At 50.2% G+C, this 16,571-nt stretch overlaps 1 protein-coding gene across 2 annotated transcripts in view; it reads right to left on the reverse strand.

Moving 5' to 3' along the window:
- Window positions 1-16,571, reverse strand: part of ACO2 (aconitase 2) — a 52,007-nt gene that overhangs the window by 11,230 nt on the left and 24,206 nt on the right. For both annotated transcript variants that reach the window (XM_014864386.3, XM_070506813.1), the window contains 4 exons: window positions 11,944-12,080; window positions 7,188-7,446; window positions 3,821-3,913; window positions 187-345 (listed from right to left, as the gene is read on the reverse strand). In XM_014864386.3, the coding sequence (XP_014719872.1) occupies window positions 187-345; window positions 3,821-3,913; window positions 7,188-7,446; window positions 11,944-12,080 (648 nt within the window). The remainder of the gene's footprint in view (window positions 1-186; window positions 346-3,820; window positions 3,914-7,187; window positions 7,447-11,943; window positions 12,081-16,571) is intronic.

A 16,571-nucleotide genomic window follows, 5' to 3' on the forward strand; every position in this document is an offset into this window, starting at 1 on the left:
ATTACAGCCCTGTGTGCCACGTGCCAGTTGCACCCAGGAACCTACCTGCCGGAATTCCTGTTTCTGCTCATCCACCCTGCCTCCTTCCCAGAGAGATGTGAGCCTGACCTATTCCACATCTCCCATTCATCCCCACCAACCGCCCCTCGGTAGCCACCCCGAAATAAGCCCCTCCCTATGCCTCACCTTAGGGCACTTCAGCTCCCAGGGGATCCCAGCCATGACGTCCACTGCATCAGCACCCCCTACTCCAATGCAGATGCCCCCCAGGCCACCGCCATTGGGGGTGTGGGAATCAGTGCCAATCAGAAGAACCCCAGGGTATGCATAGTTTTCCAGAATGATCTGAAAAAGAATCCAAGATCTTAAGCTTAAAAGCCCTCAACAGAGAATGGAGGGAAGGCTCAAAAGGGGCCTGCAAAACTGTCCCCTGCTGACACTTGGCCGTTGGGCCATTCCTAGGCACCCTCCAGGATGGGACCTCTTCAGTGTGGCCTGGAAGAGCCAGAGACTTGGGAGACAGCGGCCTGGGCTGATGAACAACTCTGACAGCTCCTGACTATATGACTTGGGCTTGTAAATGCCTCCCCAAACCTCAGTTTCCTCATCTCTTAGCACAGTAATAAGAACGCCTGCACCATCTTGACCCCAGGATTGTGGTGAGAACCAGATGAACTGAGACACAAGAACGTGTCCTGTGAAGGCCTGGGAACAAGCATAACCACTGAAAGGCGCTCCTGACAACACTCTGCCTCGAGCGCTGGATGTGTGGAGTGTGCCTATCTGGCTCCTTATCAGGGCAGAAAATTTTTTCATGAACTGGCTGCAGTCTTCACAGGAAGCACTGAGGACCCAACAGGGGGACAGGCCCCGAGCTTTTCCACTGCTGACCTGAAGAGAAGTAGAGACGATTCACCCCAACCCCAGCAGCCTAGAGACGGCTCTGGGAACTGAAGTGACTTGCTTAAGGAAGATGATCACCTGCCTCATCATCCTTCCTATCTCATGGTGTTCCCTTCAGAGGCACCCAAAGGTGCTGGCAGCGAGCATTTCCTCCAAAACATTTGATGGAGCTCCAGGGTCACTGACCCCAGTGCGGACACTCTGGGGGCTGTAGGATACTGCTGGGAAAGCCCCGCCAGGAGTCCCGTGCCCTGGGTCTGAGTTCTGCCCCACCTCTTCCTAGTAGTGTGGCCCTTAGGCAAGTCACTTCACCTCTCCAGGCCTCAGTTTCCTCATCTATAAAAAGTAGCCAACCTCAGCTCATCAGATCACTGTGATGACTCAGTGGGATCATGTACATTAAGCTGTAGTAGTGCCTGGGAGATGCATTATTTTTATTTATTATTTTGCACTAAGAACCTTCATCTGAGATTCTGTTGTTCATCTGTCAGATGGAATTATGTCCCCAACACACACATGTGGATGTTGCGAAGGACAATGAGATGAGAGATATGAAAGGTTCTATGAACTCTCAGGACTGACTGAATGGTGGGCAGGCTCCCTAGAACGTTACAGAAACTCCAGGGCCTCTGCTTCGGGCTAGGCATCTGCTCAGCAGACTCAGCAAGGTGCATAGGGTCTCGCCTCGGGGGAATGCACAAAGTTAGCAGACCTAGTTCCTTCCCCAGGAAGGTGGCAGCTAGCTAGGAGAACAGGCCAACCTAGAGGAAATCCCTAACAAAAAACAACTGTGGGAGAGAACACTGTTTAACTTGTTTCATTTCTCCAACCCTCCTGCCTCAGCTGTGTATGAAGATTTAAAACTAGTTAATCTCTAAAGCTCCTCAAGGTTGTAAAAAGTCTGATTTATGAAGAATTCGGTGTGATCTCATGGCGTAGACCCAGAGCGTGGGCCACATCCAGAGGGGAGAGGTTACTGCAGACCCGAGGACTGCAGGAAGAGTCACGATAAGGCTGGTTGTGACAGTGACCTCAGCAGCATATGCATATGGCTGAGTAGAAAGGCGTGATGAAGGAGAAGGTATTTTAGGCCAGACCAACATCTAGAACATAAAATTGGAAATTCAGTCATCCATCCACACAACACACATGTACACTGAAGACCTATTCTGTACTGACCTGGCCCCGGGCCCAGTGCCAGAGGGAAATCAAGGAGCCCCCATTGCTGTCCCTATAGAGCACATGGTGCAGTGGGGAAAGCACCTGGAACACACTGGGGTCATAATGTGGAGGGTCCCACAGGATCACATGAGAGTGTCCCAGTGCTGGGCACAGGGAGGGCTGGGGGCTTCACAGACATAACCGGCAAGCGGATACGTGGAGGAGGGAGGATCTGCCAGGTGTTCGAGGCAGAGGGAAAGGGTTTAAGACTTGGTTTGGACATGGTGGATCAAAGCTGCTGATGGCACGGCACTGGGCGAGAAAGTAAGGCTGCACAGGGACCACGTGATTCTCAGGAATTTTCTTTTTAAAGGAACAAATACATCAGGCTGTAAGCTTAGTTGGTGGCCACTGGCAGGTGTGAGCTGCCATCACTCACAGCCCCAAATTTTGGCCCAGGAGCTGCCAAAAAGGCCTGGGCATTTGTACTGAGATGGAATAGGGGGGCTGAATGTATTGGGGGATGAATTGGATTGGGGTGTCCTTCAGAGAAAAGGCCACGGCTGGGTCCACCTGACTCCCTGGCCCTGTGGCTGAGAGAGGTTTTCTGGCCCCTGCAGACTCAGGTGTCTGCCTCTGCCAGGCAGCCCCTTGCCGGCGAGAGCGCTGGTTTGAAAGGGCAGAGAGTAGTGACCCGTAGGCTCTGGTTTCAAAGCAGGGCAGTGCTGGGAGCCCAGGCAGGTCAGATTACAGCCTGACTCAGCTCATCTTGAAGAAGGCCTGGGATGGAGGTGGGGAGAAGGGTCACCTTTGAAAGGTGCAAAGAGGCAGGTTTCACATTCAGGATGGGTGGCAAATGGACACACAAACCAGTGCACACCCCACAAAGCAGGTCAGGGGTCCTCAGCACTCATCTATGATGAGAACTAAGCACCCATCTCCCCAGAAAGATGCACACATACTTGTACTTAGACAAAACTGCCCACTAGGAGAAAATCCATGCTTGGGAGACCCCAGAAGAACTCCTGGCTGACACAGCCACATGACCCATGGTACCTCCATCCTAGAGAATACCGTGAAGGCGCCACAAAGACTCAGAGGAGCACTCTGTGCACTGAGGGGAGAAAGGCCAGTGTGATGGGGACCATAAGGCAGCCCGGTGGTGTGGGGCACTGGCTCCGGGGCCAGACTGCCTGGATGAAAATCCTGGTTTCACAACTGGCCAGCTGGGTGTCTCTGAGCAAGCAGATTAACTTCTCTGTGCCTCAACTTCCTCATCTGTAAGATGTGGATTAAAAAACTACCTCCTGGGTGGTGGTGAGCACTGTGTAAGTTAATATATGTAGAATGCTACATCTAGTGCCTGACACTCAGGATGTGCTCATCGAAAGTTAGCTATCCAAGCAACAAAGTGTAACGCTTGTGGAAAAAAGCGAAACAAAAAATAATACCACAATGCTTTAAAGAAGGTGTAGCAAAAGCCCCATGAAACTTAGAATATTGGTTGCCAAGGGAGTCAGAAGGGACTATTTTAATTTCTTACACGGAGAGTGAAAATGTATAACTTGACATCATGAAAGTTAATTTAAAAATGAAGGAGGAGGAGCCTAAGCGTTGACTGAGATGTCATCTAATTCGCCCCCTGCCCTCCTGAGCCTCGAGCCCCCTGTTCCCACAGGCCTGGAGGGGTTCTCTGGTTCCCGAGGGGCAGCCTGCCCGTTTCCCCACCCGAAAGGCAGGCCAAGCCCTGCTTTACCTGGTGAATGATTCCAGAGCCAGGCCTCCAGAAGCCCACGCCATACTTGGCCCCTGCAGTTGCCAGGAAATTATACACTTCCTGGTTTATGTCCTATTGAGACAAATGAATAACCAGAGTGTTAGCAACACAGTTTGCATCCGGGACAACCCTTGCTCGTGGCCTCCTCCCTCGCCCCACCTCCCCTATGACCTTGAAATGCTGGCACTGTGAAGACAGGCCCTCTCCTGGAGACCTTCTACAAAGCAATCCAAAAGGGCCTGGATGTCGGCCCACAGCCTCAGGCGGCAGGCTTGGGATAAAAACATGGGAGCAGAGACAGGTTCTGTGACACCTGGCCAGAGAGTGGGTGTAGAACAAGTCCCCTCTCCGCCCTGGGTCTTAGTTTCCTTATTTGTAGAAGGAACTGGGCTACAACATCTCCAAGGGCTCCTCTGGCACTCAAGTCCTCAGCCAAGGCCAGCACTGAGGGACACGTCACCACAGGACTGTCTAACTGGGACACGATGTTGGGGAGGGGACTGTCAAAGGGAAGCAGTGGGATGGAGTGGATATCCTGGTCCCTCTGTGGCTCATGTGGGGTGTTCCTTCTCCATCTGAGCCTCGGGATGCCTCATCTGGTACTGTCAGTAATCCCGGCTGACATTTATTGAATGCCCAGTAAGGAAATGACTTCACACTAAACAACCTCACAACCCATCGCATGAGGGAGGGGTAATGTCATTAAACCCATTTTACAGTTGCAAAAACAGAGGTTCAGAGATGAAATAACTTGCTGGAGGTTCCAGAGTTAAACAGAGGAGCCAGGGTTTGAAACCAGGCCATCCAACCACGGAGCCTGAGAGCTACATTCTATTATAAAATAGAGCTACCTCCCTTATTGGGAGAAGGACATGAGGCTCCATCTCAGAACACTTAGAGACTATCAAATGGACCGTGTTCTAAAACACAGGTTTCAACACAGCAAAACATTGGGATGGGCTGCATCCATTCTGCCTGTAATTTGAAGACGGCTTCCTCACGGGGTGGGAATGCTTCCCAGCACACTGATGTGAGGCCAGGGTTTATCTGGAAGCCATGGCATGTCCCTGGACAGGTGAGACCCCAGTGACAAGAGGGATAAGACCAGAGAGGACTACACAGTCTCAAAGGAGGAACTAGGAAATGAGACCTGCATGCCTCTGGGCGCAGGAGAGCCATGCTCCAGGGTGGAGAGGGCACTCCCTGTCAGCTTCCTGGGCCCTCAATAAAACACCCTCAAAACCACTCAAGCCTCTTCATTTAAACTCCAGACCCATCATGCATCCTTCTGGGGGTCCATTAGGTTCCCCCAGATGAAAGGAAGGCAGACAAAGAACTTGGGTCCCCAGACCAGTCTCTTTCTGATGAAAAACTAATATATAAGCTTTTTCATTTACAAATCAATCACTTACGAAATTGGTACTGAGGGGAGGAGGCAGGTGGCTGTGTGTCTGGGTGCACGTGCACATGTGTCTGTGCAAGTGGAGGAGAGGCTGTGGGGTGGCCCCAGAGTGTTGCAGCAGAGTCTCGGCCTGAACTCAGCCGAGATCCCTTTTTAGCTGTCTGTGTGACCCTGGACAGGTCACCTACCTCTCTGGGCAACAATCAGAGGGACCTTTTACAAATACACATAAATCTGACCTTATCCCTCCGCTGCTTAAACCCTTCAATGACTCTTAAGATAGTGCCCATGGCCCTCAAGGCCCTGCCTGCGCCTACCCCTGCCCACTTCATACCACCCTCTCTCCCACCACAGAGCTCCAGCCCCATGGGCCCCCTTTCAATTCCACAAATGCATCACATTTCTTCCTGCTTTGGGGCCTTTACATACACTGTTCTGTCTAGAATGTTCTTCCAGTTAACATCAACTTATCTACTCAGGTCTCAGCTTAACTGTCACATCCTCAAAGAGGCTGTCCCTTTCCCCCGCACAGTCTAAATCAGACACCTTTCTTATACTCTCACAGAGACCTGTGCTTTCCCTTCATAACACATACACTAACTGGCCATTACCTACGTGTGTGACTGTCTCCCTACTAGACTCTAAGATCCATGAAGGCAGAGCCCTGTCTGTCGTGTTCACGCTGAATCCCCAGCATCTAGCACAGGGTCTGGCATATAATGTTCAGTAAACATTTGTTAAATAAATGAGGGAATGAGCTCTGAAATCCTATGATTCTGTGAATATTGTCTCCAGAAGGTAGATTCTGAATCCACAAAGTAAGGGGAGGCCAGCGCCTGACGTGGTGGCCCTGCTGTGGGCAGTCATCCCGAGGGCTGAAGAGGACCCAGTTCCTGGCCAGGCCCAGTCCCCAGCACTGTGGGAGCCCCTGTGATGTTACCACCACCACTGCTGCTAACATGGAAACGGCCAGCCAGCAGGCTGGGTTCTTTCAGCTGTGTAGAGAAAGAGCCGCTGTGCAACCAGGACACAAACCGGCAGGTCAGGGTGAGAAGAAAGGGCTTGAATGGGAAAGCTGCCCTGAGCATTTCCCATGGGTCTGAGAGGCTCTCTGAGCTGTGCTGACCCTGGGAGCCAGAGCACTTTCAATTGCATGCCCCGCTCTGTGCCAAGCCGGGCCGCAGCCCTGCCAGCATTCAGCTCCTGCCAATGGCCCCCCCAAGACGGGCACCTTCCTCCATTGCAGGGGGTGGAGAGTGTGGAGGCCCAGAGCTGGGAGAGACCTGCTCTTGCCAAGAGTAGGCACATACAAAGGTACTGCAAGCAAAGCCTGGGGGAAGGAAGAGGGATTTGGTTTCATAAGGGTTAGGGAAATTCAAGGGAAAAACCCTTCTACCTCGTTAAGCCAAACTCACAGAAGAAGAAAGTCCCCAAAGGAGGCCAGTCAGCACTCGAGTGGGAGCAGGGATCGGGTCTGGCGCCAACCATGTGGCTATGGGACTTGACTGCACGGTGTCTTGGCCGCCTCACGTTTACAAAGAGCAACACCATCTGCCTCCCTCACTGACAGGGTCCTCGGGGCCAGATGAGAGCATGGGCGATGCTGGCAGAAAGGGAAATTTAAACTACCCTCTCAGAGCAACTGGCAATACGTATCAGAACCTGACGTCTGCATCATTTTTCTAATATGACAGAAAAAGGACCAGAAAAACATACCTTTAGTGTGGTATGATTGAGGAGGATTTTTGTTTTCTTTAGGCTTTCTCAGTATATTCTAACATCTTCACAATGAGCAAACAGTATTTTTAGAATTAGAAAAGACTAAGAACAAATAAAAAAAAAGGACTAAACCAAAGAGCCCATTAGAATTAGGAGACGATGCCCTAGTCTAAGGGCTTTGCCTGACATCCCATGTCACACCCACTGTCCCCATCTTTCGCTCACCTTGGCCCGGCGCAAGTCTTTCTCACCCCCGAGCTGGGCCTCGATCAGATGGTCACAGTGGATAGTGGATGGCACGGCCACCTTGGGCAGTCCGCTGCTGATGAACTGCAGCATGGCCATCTGGGCCGTGGCATCCTGCATGGCCACGCGGTCGGGCCGCAGCCGCAGGTACGTCTTGCCCCGCTCGATCTCCTGGTTCGTTGGGTCATCCAGGTGTCCATACACAATCTTCTCCGAGAGGGTCAGAGGCCGGTTCAACCTAGAGGGAGTAGGGAGGGGCTGCCTGGTACTGGCTGCACAATCTCCTGCCCACCCACAGCCATTCCCTCTGTGCATGTGGCCACCCTGACAGTGGCAGGCAGGGGGAACCCTGCACTCCAAGGGGTGGGGAGAATCGGTCCTGCTTGCTGAGGTACCTCCAGCACACGGTACAACACCCGGCACTCACTAGGTGCTCCAAAATTACTCGATGAATTAGTGAATAACAACCTCAGAAGAGATGGCAGGGTTGTTTTTTAAAGGATATTTGCCTTTTCAGCATATTAATTGCTATTATCTGATGAGCACCAATTACATGTATATCTCACCATTTAATCCTCTTGTACCCTTGACATTTAATAAAATAACCAAGAGGGACAATGGAGGCCCAGCAGAGTGGTGCCAATAGCTGAAGTTCACAGCCAGTCTTGCCTTGGATTCTCTCCTTCTTTCCGTCCATGGCCACCTCCCCTGGGCCGTCCGCTCCACTAAGACACAGAGGATCCACAGCAGCATCCCCCACCCAATCTGCCTGCCCTCCACCCACAACCCTCACATCAGTGCCGGAGGCCTGCTACCCTATTATGCTAAAGCCTTTCCTATTAGCCCCACTTGCTCTCACCCCATTAAAACAGGCACGGCAGTCAGCTCTCAGGAAGAGAAATGCAGTCACCGTCTCCAGCCTCTCACTGGTCCCTCTCTTCCTAGACCCCATTTCCCTGTAGGTCCCACCCCTCCCTTCCTTGTCAGGGCCAAACTGGCAGTCCTGGCTTGACCCTTGGGGAGGTGCAGTCCCTGCCAGGCCTCAACTGCCTTCTCCGCACCAGCCTCCCCCATGAAGACTGAGCTCGAGGCAGGTCAACCCTCAACTGCACACCTCAAGGCTCCCTGATGATTCGCGGCTGTTGCCCACCCAACCTGACTGCCCACACAGCAGAGCAGCCACCCCTCTGCCTGCCAGAGCAGACCTGGCTGGACCTCATACTCTGCCTCTTGCAGACCGTTCGGAAAGCTTAGGCCAAACCTGAGACCCCCTGTGAAGGGGCAGAGTTCCACCCACATCCAACAAGCCAAGAGACAAAAAAAGGTATCAGACTAGGAGTCAGAGGCTCTGGGTTTAGACCTGACCCTATTACTAAACCCACTGTGTAACCAGATGAGCCAGTGCCCTTCTCAGGAAGCTCACCAACCCATCTCCAAAGCCCAGGGCTTGCAGGGAACGACAGAACGGCTAGCACTTATACAGCACTCACTTGAACAGCTTTACTGAGGTATAAATGGTGTGCAAGAAACTGCACATAAAATAAACAATTTGCTAAGTTTTCACATACGTATACACCTGTGAAATCACCACCACAATCAAGATAATCAACACACGCATCACCCCCAAAAGTTTCCTTGTGCCCCTTTGTCATCTTTCCCTCCCGCCCCCATCCCCAAGCTCTGATCTGCTCCCTGTCCCGATGCATTAGTCTTCTCACAGCACTGACCTTGAGCTCAGCGCTGCTCTGAGCACTTGCATATATCACTCATTTTACCCTCACAACGCAGACGAGGAAACTGCAGCATGGTGGGTGAAGGAACTTGCCTCAGGTCATAAGCCAGCGAGTGGCAGAGCTAGAAGGCAAGGAGCTAAGCAGCATGGCTCCCTGCCCGTGCTCTTTACGTGGCCCTATGCTTTCTCTCAATAACACCTGGAAACTTAGAACTGGGCCCAGCCCGTGGTAAGTGTTCAGTTATCATTATTGTCACTGCTATTACCACCATGACTCTGCTGGGAGAGCAGAGAAACTTCCTCTCTTGCCTGGGTTCCAGCCCCTCACTCCCAAGTCTACCTAACCCCTTGAGAGTGCGAGTTCCCTACGGCACCAGCTCTGCGGGCAACAGCAGAGCAACTGGCATTCTGAAAATCGCCACAGTTCTTCTGTCATGAGAACCTTGAATAAAAATAGCCCTGGCCTGAGGTACAGCCTGCCCCCTTTTGTGGCAGCATCTCCAGGCTGGCGGACGGGGAATGACTCACTGCGCAGAGCACAGCCCCTCTTTCTGCGCCCCAGGGGAAGAGAAAAAATAGCACATGGGCTTTAAAACCAAAGACCTTGACAGCAAATGCCCGAAGTTGTAGAAAAAAGGAAAAAGCCTGACAATGACAAAAACCTAAGGACGAGTGCATCACCACACCTCCTTGAGGATTAACTGAGGATGCAAAAACGGGTCCTCTGTGTTCATCTGTCCCTCTGCGTTACTGGATGACGGAGAGCCAGTTCCCAGGAAAGAATTGGGTCCCTTCTGTCATGGACACGGGATGGAGGAAAAGCCCCCTTCTAAAACATTCTGAAATCTATCTTAATCCACTAGTATCTTTCTAGAATAGCCTCACTTCTGCCTTCTTTCTCTGTGTAAAGTTTTCTCAACCGTGACACTGACGGTTTGGGCCTGACTCTCTGTTGTGCGGGCTGTCATCCGCATTGCAGGCTGTTTAGTAGTATCCCTGGCCTCCACCCACTAGACGACAGCAAACCACCACCCCACCCCGAGTATGATGATCAAAAATGTCTCCAGACATCGCCAAATTCCCCCGGGGGACAAAATTGGCCCCCTACCCCTACTGCCAGTGAGAACCACTGTTCTATGGCAACAATGAAAATGGAACATCCCTTGTCTGGACTAATTTGGAAAATGCTCAAAGTTATCGAGCTTTTCACTAATGCAGAGTTGGAATAAACAGGCAAGGGAAAAAATTTTTTTTGATTAATTTTAATGAAAAAGTTAGAACCAAAAAAATTCCCAGTGCCTTAAAGGGCAGTTTTTTGATTAATTTTTTAAAGCAAAGACTAAACAGTAAATAATACTCTTTTGTCAAGTTATCTCAAAGCAAACTTCTATGTTAACTCTCTTTCCACGCCCGATGAAGAGCAAGGTAGAAGCGTTCTGCATACCAAAAGAAAATCCATCATTTTTCCACTGAGCTGTGGTCTTAGAGCTCTAAGAAGAAATGAAATATTATTTCCTGGGGAAAAAGTATTTGTACAAGGTCCCATATTGATGGGGAAGGGGGTTCTCAACACTGAAAGCACATTAGAACCAGGTGGGGAACTGACCAGGGCATCTCACATTGTGATGTGCATTCCAGTCACCTGGAGATCATGTTAAACTGCAGATTCTGATTCAGTGGGTCTGGGGTGGGGCCTGAGGTTCTGCACTTCCAACAAGCTTCCAGGTGATGCCAATGCTGCTGATCCATGGACCACATTTTGAGTTATAAGGCCTACACCACCTGAATCAGATGAATGTGCTTGACATACCTTAATAGGTCCCTACTATAATTAGGTGATGCTATGCTGTTGGAGATAAAGACTAACATAGTCCCTACTCTTAAAACGCAAGTGAGGATACCAGTAATGAGGAAGCAAAGAGGCAAGAGAGAGGGAGTGTGGAATAGTGGCTAGGGCACTGGACGAAGGCATGGACACAAGTCCCACCACTCACCTACTATGTGTCTTGGGCAAGTTGCTTCTCCACCTGCGCCTGGTCTTCAGCTGTAAATGGGTACACTCATATGTGTTCTCCTACTCCTAGAGGTCATGTCACCAGGTAGGCAAGCACATAGCTCTGTCTGCAGTTATTCAAATTTCAGGAGCAGTGCTGCCTAGTAGGTAAGACCAGCCCTCACTTCTCATCCTCCCGTGGTATCTTTTTTGGTTTTTCAGGAATATTAGCCCTGAGCTAACATCAGCTGCCAATCCTCCTCTTTTTGCTGAGGAAGACTGGCCCTGAGCTCAGATCCGTGCCCATCTTCCTCTACTTTATACGTGGGATGCCTACCATTGCATGGCTTGCCAAGCGGTGCCATGTCTGCACCCAGGATCCGAACCAGCGAACCCCGGGCCGCCGAAGTGGAACGTGTGCACTTAACCACTATGCCACCGGGCCGGCCCTCTCCTGTGGTATCTTATTCATCCTTCCGGTGCCAGCATCTAGCCCAGGATGCGGCACATAGGACAGCAGTGTAAAGATGGCTACCATGTTACCAAATGAGGAAAGGGAGGCCCAGAAAAAAAGATATGCTCAAGATCCCACCTGAGCTTCCTTCTGAGTCTCAAGTCTGAGCTCTCCTCCGGGCCTGTGCACTGAAGAGGAAATACAGATGTTTCTCCAGCCAACTGCCTAACAGATCCCAGAGGGCTGGCTCAGGGTCTGTAGTCCATCCTCGAAAGCGTGGCTGGGAGGTTCAGCACACTGTACCAGTGTCGGAAACCTTCCCTGTGGCTCATATCTCCAGGCTTCCTGATAACAGATTTTTCCTTGGAAAAGAGGGTAGAAGGTCCCCCACCAATCTGGAATGCCTTTCTTCAGCAGGGACCTTTATACCCCAAGTGCCGTGATCCTGCCACTATCATCAGCCATCCTTCCCCAAGTATCCCCTACACAGCCTGAAAGGGACTTGCAGCAGAAGCGGCACCCTTAAGCAGCCACCACAGCTCCCCTGCAGCCTTACCGTTTGCGAACAATGTTAATGTTCTTCTCCAGCAGATCATAGCGGATATACTCGTTGGGCTCAAAGTGGCTCATGGCCACCTTGGCCCGTTGGCACAGGACTGAGGCCACATGGTACTGCCGCACACCCAGGGCTTTCTGTAGAAAGAAAGACAACAGCGACTGTCAATGGAGTACTTGGGGAGGTGCCCCCAGGACAGAGAGTGCAGTATGTGAAAAACGTGAGGAATTAAAGTGTCAAGAGCAATTCAGTGACTGCAGCCTCAGTCTCCTCATCTGAAGCATAGGGACGATACAGCAGCCACAAGGAACACAGCCTGCAGTAGGAGAAAGTGCAAGGGATTTATAGTCAGAATGGCTGGGATCGAAGTCAAGTACTATCAACTTAAGAAAATCCCCCATCATCTGAGCTCCAGAGCGATGGGCAGTGGGGCTGTAACCAGCTGTAGTGATCACCCAGGGTTCCTTGGAAGGCTGAAGGAGAACATGTGTGGAAGTTCTCAATAAGCTGTAAAGCACTATCAGAATCGTGGCTGCTACTCCACCTGCCTGTAAGGTCCTTGAGGCTTGGGATTAAGCCTCATCTGTCTTACTTCTCTCTAGATCTGGACTACCCGGCATGTATTAGGGTCGAAAAATAGTTGTTGAATAGACAGGAAAATCAATGAGGAAAATCCTGTGCGTGAGCTTTGGATGTTTCCTCATTCCTTCAAAAGATCGTGCCTACGTACCCTCCCCTTGAATGTGCAGCGGCCTGACTGACTTCTGATGGATAGAATGTGGCACAAGTAAGGCTAGTGACCTCCAAGGGTAGGTCACAAAAAGGATGGCTTCTGCCTTGCTCTCTTTGATGGCTCTGAAAGAAGACAGTCACCACGTTGCTAAGATATTTAAGCAGCCCTGGGAGAGGCCCAGGTAGAGAGGAATTGAGCCCTCTTGCCAATAACCAGCACCACCTCACCAGGCGTGAGCGCCCTTTGCAAGCAAGTGCTCCAGCCCCAGGCCAAGCCTTCAGATGACCGCAGTCCTGACTGACAGCGGGACTGCAGCTTCTTGAGCGACCCCAAGCTAGAACCACCGAGCCACATCACTCCCAAATTCCTGGCCCACACAAATGTGAGGAAGAAATGTTTAGTGTTTTTTAAGCCTCTAAGTTTGGGGGCAATTTGTTATGCAGTAATAGATAAACAATTGTTATGATGGGGTCTGCCTTAGCTAATTTTATTATTTATTTATTTTTTTAAAGATTTTATTTTTCCTTTTTCTCCCCAAAGCCCCCCGGTACATAGTTGTATATTTTTAGTTGTGGGTCCTTCCAAGTGTGGCATGTAGGACACTGCCTCAGCATGGCCTGAGAGCGGCGCCATATCCGTGCCCAGGATCCGAACCGGCGAAACCCTGGGCCGCCAAAGCAGAGTGCGCAGACCCAACCACTTGGCCACGGGGCTGGCCCCTGTCTTAGTTAATTTTAAACTGTGACAACATTCACAGGTTATCCCTAACAACAAAACAGAAGCAAGGGCTCAGTGACAAGCAGTTCACTATACACTATGACCAGGGAAGAATAAATGAACCCAAAGAAATGACAGAGGGAAATGAACAGCTGCGTCCCTTCTAGGTGGTGGTCCCGTCAGGGGGTCATGCCTCCGGGCAAGGGAAGAGGCAAAGCTTACGGCACTGCCCAAAGCTCCCTTCTTTACGTCACCTGGACATTTAAATGAAAACTGCCAACCTCAGCATCTGAACCAGTACAAGTACACAACTGCCACGCCTTGTCCAGGTCACCCAGTAGTGAGAGCAGAACCAAGCACCACCCACCTACCCAGCACAGCAGGAGTGACCCTCCCTTTGCAGACTTCAGAGCCACCTGCCCTCCAGCTCAAAACCCCCCAAGGGATTCTCACTATCTACCTCACGGTAGAGGTGAAGACCCTACCAGTGACACATCAAAGGACTTTCAACAGCCTCTGCACAGGAAGAACTCGGGACACTGCAGCTACGACCGCCACTTCTACAGTGCGGGGCCTGGGGCACAGCGATGGCGCGGGGAGGCTTAAGTCTGGCAGGTCATCTACCATCTGAGTCATCTGGGACAACTCACCCTCTCTAAGCACTCGTTTCCTCCCGGGGCTGCTGTGGGGACTAGGAGAGATTACATAAAGTCCTTGGCAGAGTTTCTATCATTACCCCTGTGCATTTATAACCATACACTCAGCCCCTGTTTTTCACACAAATGAGAAACTATACAAGCTGTTCTACAACTTGCTTTTTTCTATTTGTCAACATATCTTAGACATCTTCCAATATCTATATACAGATCTATCGCTTCCTTTTTGTCAATTAACTGCCTTGAGTTTCAGCTTCCTTAGACATAAAAATGAATGTAACAATACCTAATGTCTGACACAGTAGGCAAAATGATTAATTGTAATCTTAATTACAATATGGAGAAAAGATAAAGTTAATCTATGGACACATATTAATACCTAAAAACAGGATTGAAAAATAATGCTGAGGGGGCTGGCGCCACGGCCTAGTGGTTAAGTTCATGAGCTCCGCTTTGGCAGCCCAGAATTTCGCCGGTTCAGATCCTGGGTGCAGACATGGCACTGCTCATCAAGACATGCTGAGGTGGTGTCCCACAGAGCACAACCAGAGGGACCACAACTAGGATATACAACTATGTACTGGGGGACTTTGGGGAGAAGAAGAGGAAAAAAAAAAGATTGGCAACAGATGTTAGCTCAGGTGCCAATCTAAAAAAATAAAATAATGCTGAAGGGAAAAAAAGGGCAAAATACGCTCATTCAGAATATAACAGGGGTAAAAAAAGAATATCGATTAACACCTAGTATGAGACGAGCACTGTGCCAAGCACTTCACATGCACTACATCATCTAATCTTCACAGCCACCCAGTGACTCCTATAATTAGCCTATTTTCCAAGTGAGGGAATCCAGGCTGACTGACCCTCCTACCTGCTGCTGCCCCAGGCAAGCATGTAAATCCCCAGGCCTTGCCCCTCAAAATGGAGGTAAACTCCATGGTGTTAATAACAAGCAAAATCATCTACGTGCTCACTCCTAAATCACAGTGCTGCTCTGCTTTCCAACCGGGTGGAAACGTCTGTGCACGGGAGCCAGCACTGTCCAAGAGGACTTCCTGCCATGATGGACATGTTCTAGATCCACAGTGTCCAACACAGTAGCCACAAGCCACATGTGGCAACTGATCGCTGGGAGTGCGCTGAGTGTGACTGAGGAGTGGAATTTTTAACGTTATTCAATTTTAATTAACTTAAAATTAAGTGCCATATGGCACAGCTCAGGTTTATACATTAATAAGAGTGGAAAGAGAGTTTTTAGGAAGCCTGAACAACCTGAATGTTCATTAAGTCATTTTTTCTATAAAGGTGTTTATTGTTTATCTTTAAGTTTGGACCAATACCCCACCCCCATGCCAGCAGTTCATCCTTCCATGCAGCCACCCAATCCATTTCTGAATAACTTCAGAATATTCTCCCTCACAGTCAGCCAAACTGCTTCCTTGCACAGTCTGCTTTTCAGTAGGGGTCTGCCCTCTGACCCATGTGAAATAAACCCAACCTTTTCTTCCTCAGGACAATGGTTCCCAGACATCAGATGCATCAGAATCTCCTGAATCTGTTAAAAATATGTAATCCTAAACCCTACCCAGGTCAACGACTCAGTCTCCAGGGGTGGGTGCCCTCAACTACTTGAAGAGAGCTATACCCTGTCTTCTCTCTAAATCGCTTCTTTTCTTGGCCAATAGCAGCCCTGAGTTTTTTTTAACTGTCCCTTTAGGTGGCATGTCTCCAAATTCTGCAATAGCCCAACCATGTCCTGTGCTGTGGGCAAAGGGATCATCGCCTCCCTTGTTTAAGGCTGTTCCCAGCCCTGTGACAGCCCACCTCACTGTGGACACACACATCACTTCCACACACACTAACCCCTTAATGGCCGTCTTCGTCATCCACTGCTCCTGAGCCTCACTGTACTTGTGGGCTTGGTCTTCTGTGCAGAGCTCTCCCTTGATCTGGATTTAATTTCATCACCAGGTTCTCTGCACTTCCAGCCCCTGTGGTCCACAGGAGTCCTGGTCAGTCACCCCATGTCCTGACAGGCTGGCCCTTCCACTGTGTGTCAGCCACACACACAGTAAGCACCATTCCCAGGCTGTTCATCCAACAATGTGACCAATAGGTCACAAATATGATCCATTCCAGGCCAGCCTCCCCAGGACAGACGTTTAGTCAGGTCAACAGTGATCTATTTAGCAACACTCCTCAGGTCCAGTCTTCAACTCACTACATGAGCCACCTAACTGCTTGTCACTGAGCCCTTGCTTCTGTTTTGTTGTTAGGGATAACCTGACTGACCTGTCAAATGCCCTATAGAAATCAATACTCACTCTCACTTGTTTCATTAACCTACTAATCCCAATAAAAAGTAAAAGACGGTAGCTTGGCTGTGAGACCTTCAGCAATTCACTTCATTTCTGCAGGCCTCAGTTTTCCACACCTGTAAAAGATGAAATCGCAGCCTTGCTCGCTGCTTTACAGCAGTACGGTGACAGGTTTAACATGCACGAAACGTCATGTGTAAACTC

Source organism: Equus asinus, chromosome 4 (genome assembly GCF_041296235.1).
Source record: "Equus asinus isolate D_3611 breed Donkey chromosome 4, EquAss-T2T_v2, whole genome shotgun sequence".
Lineage (NCBI taxonomy): Eukaryota > Metazoa > Chordata > Mammalia > Perissodactyla > Equidae > Equus > Equus asinus.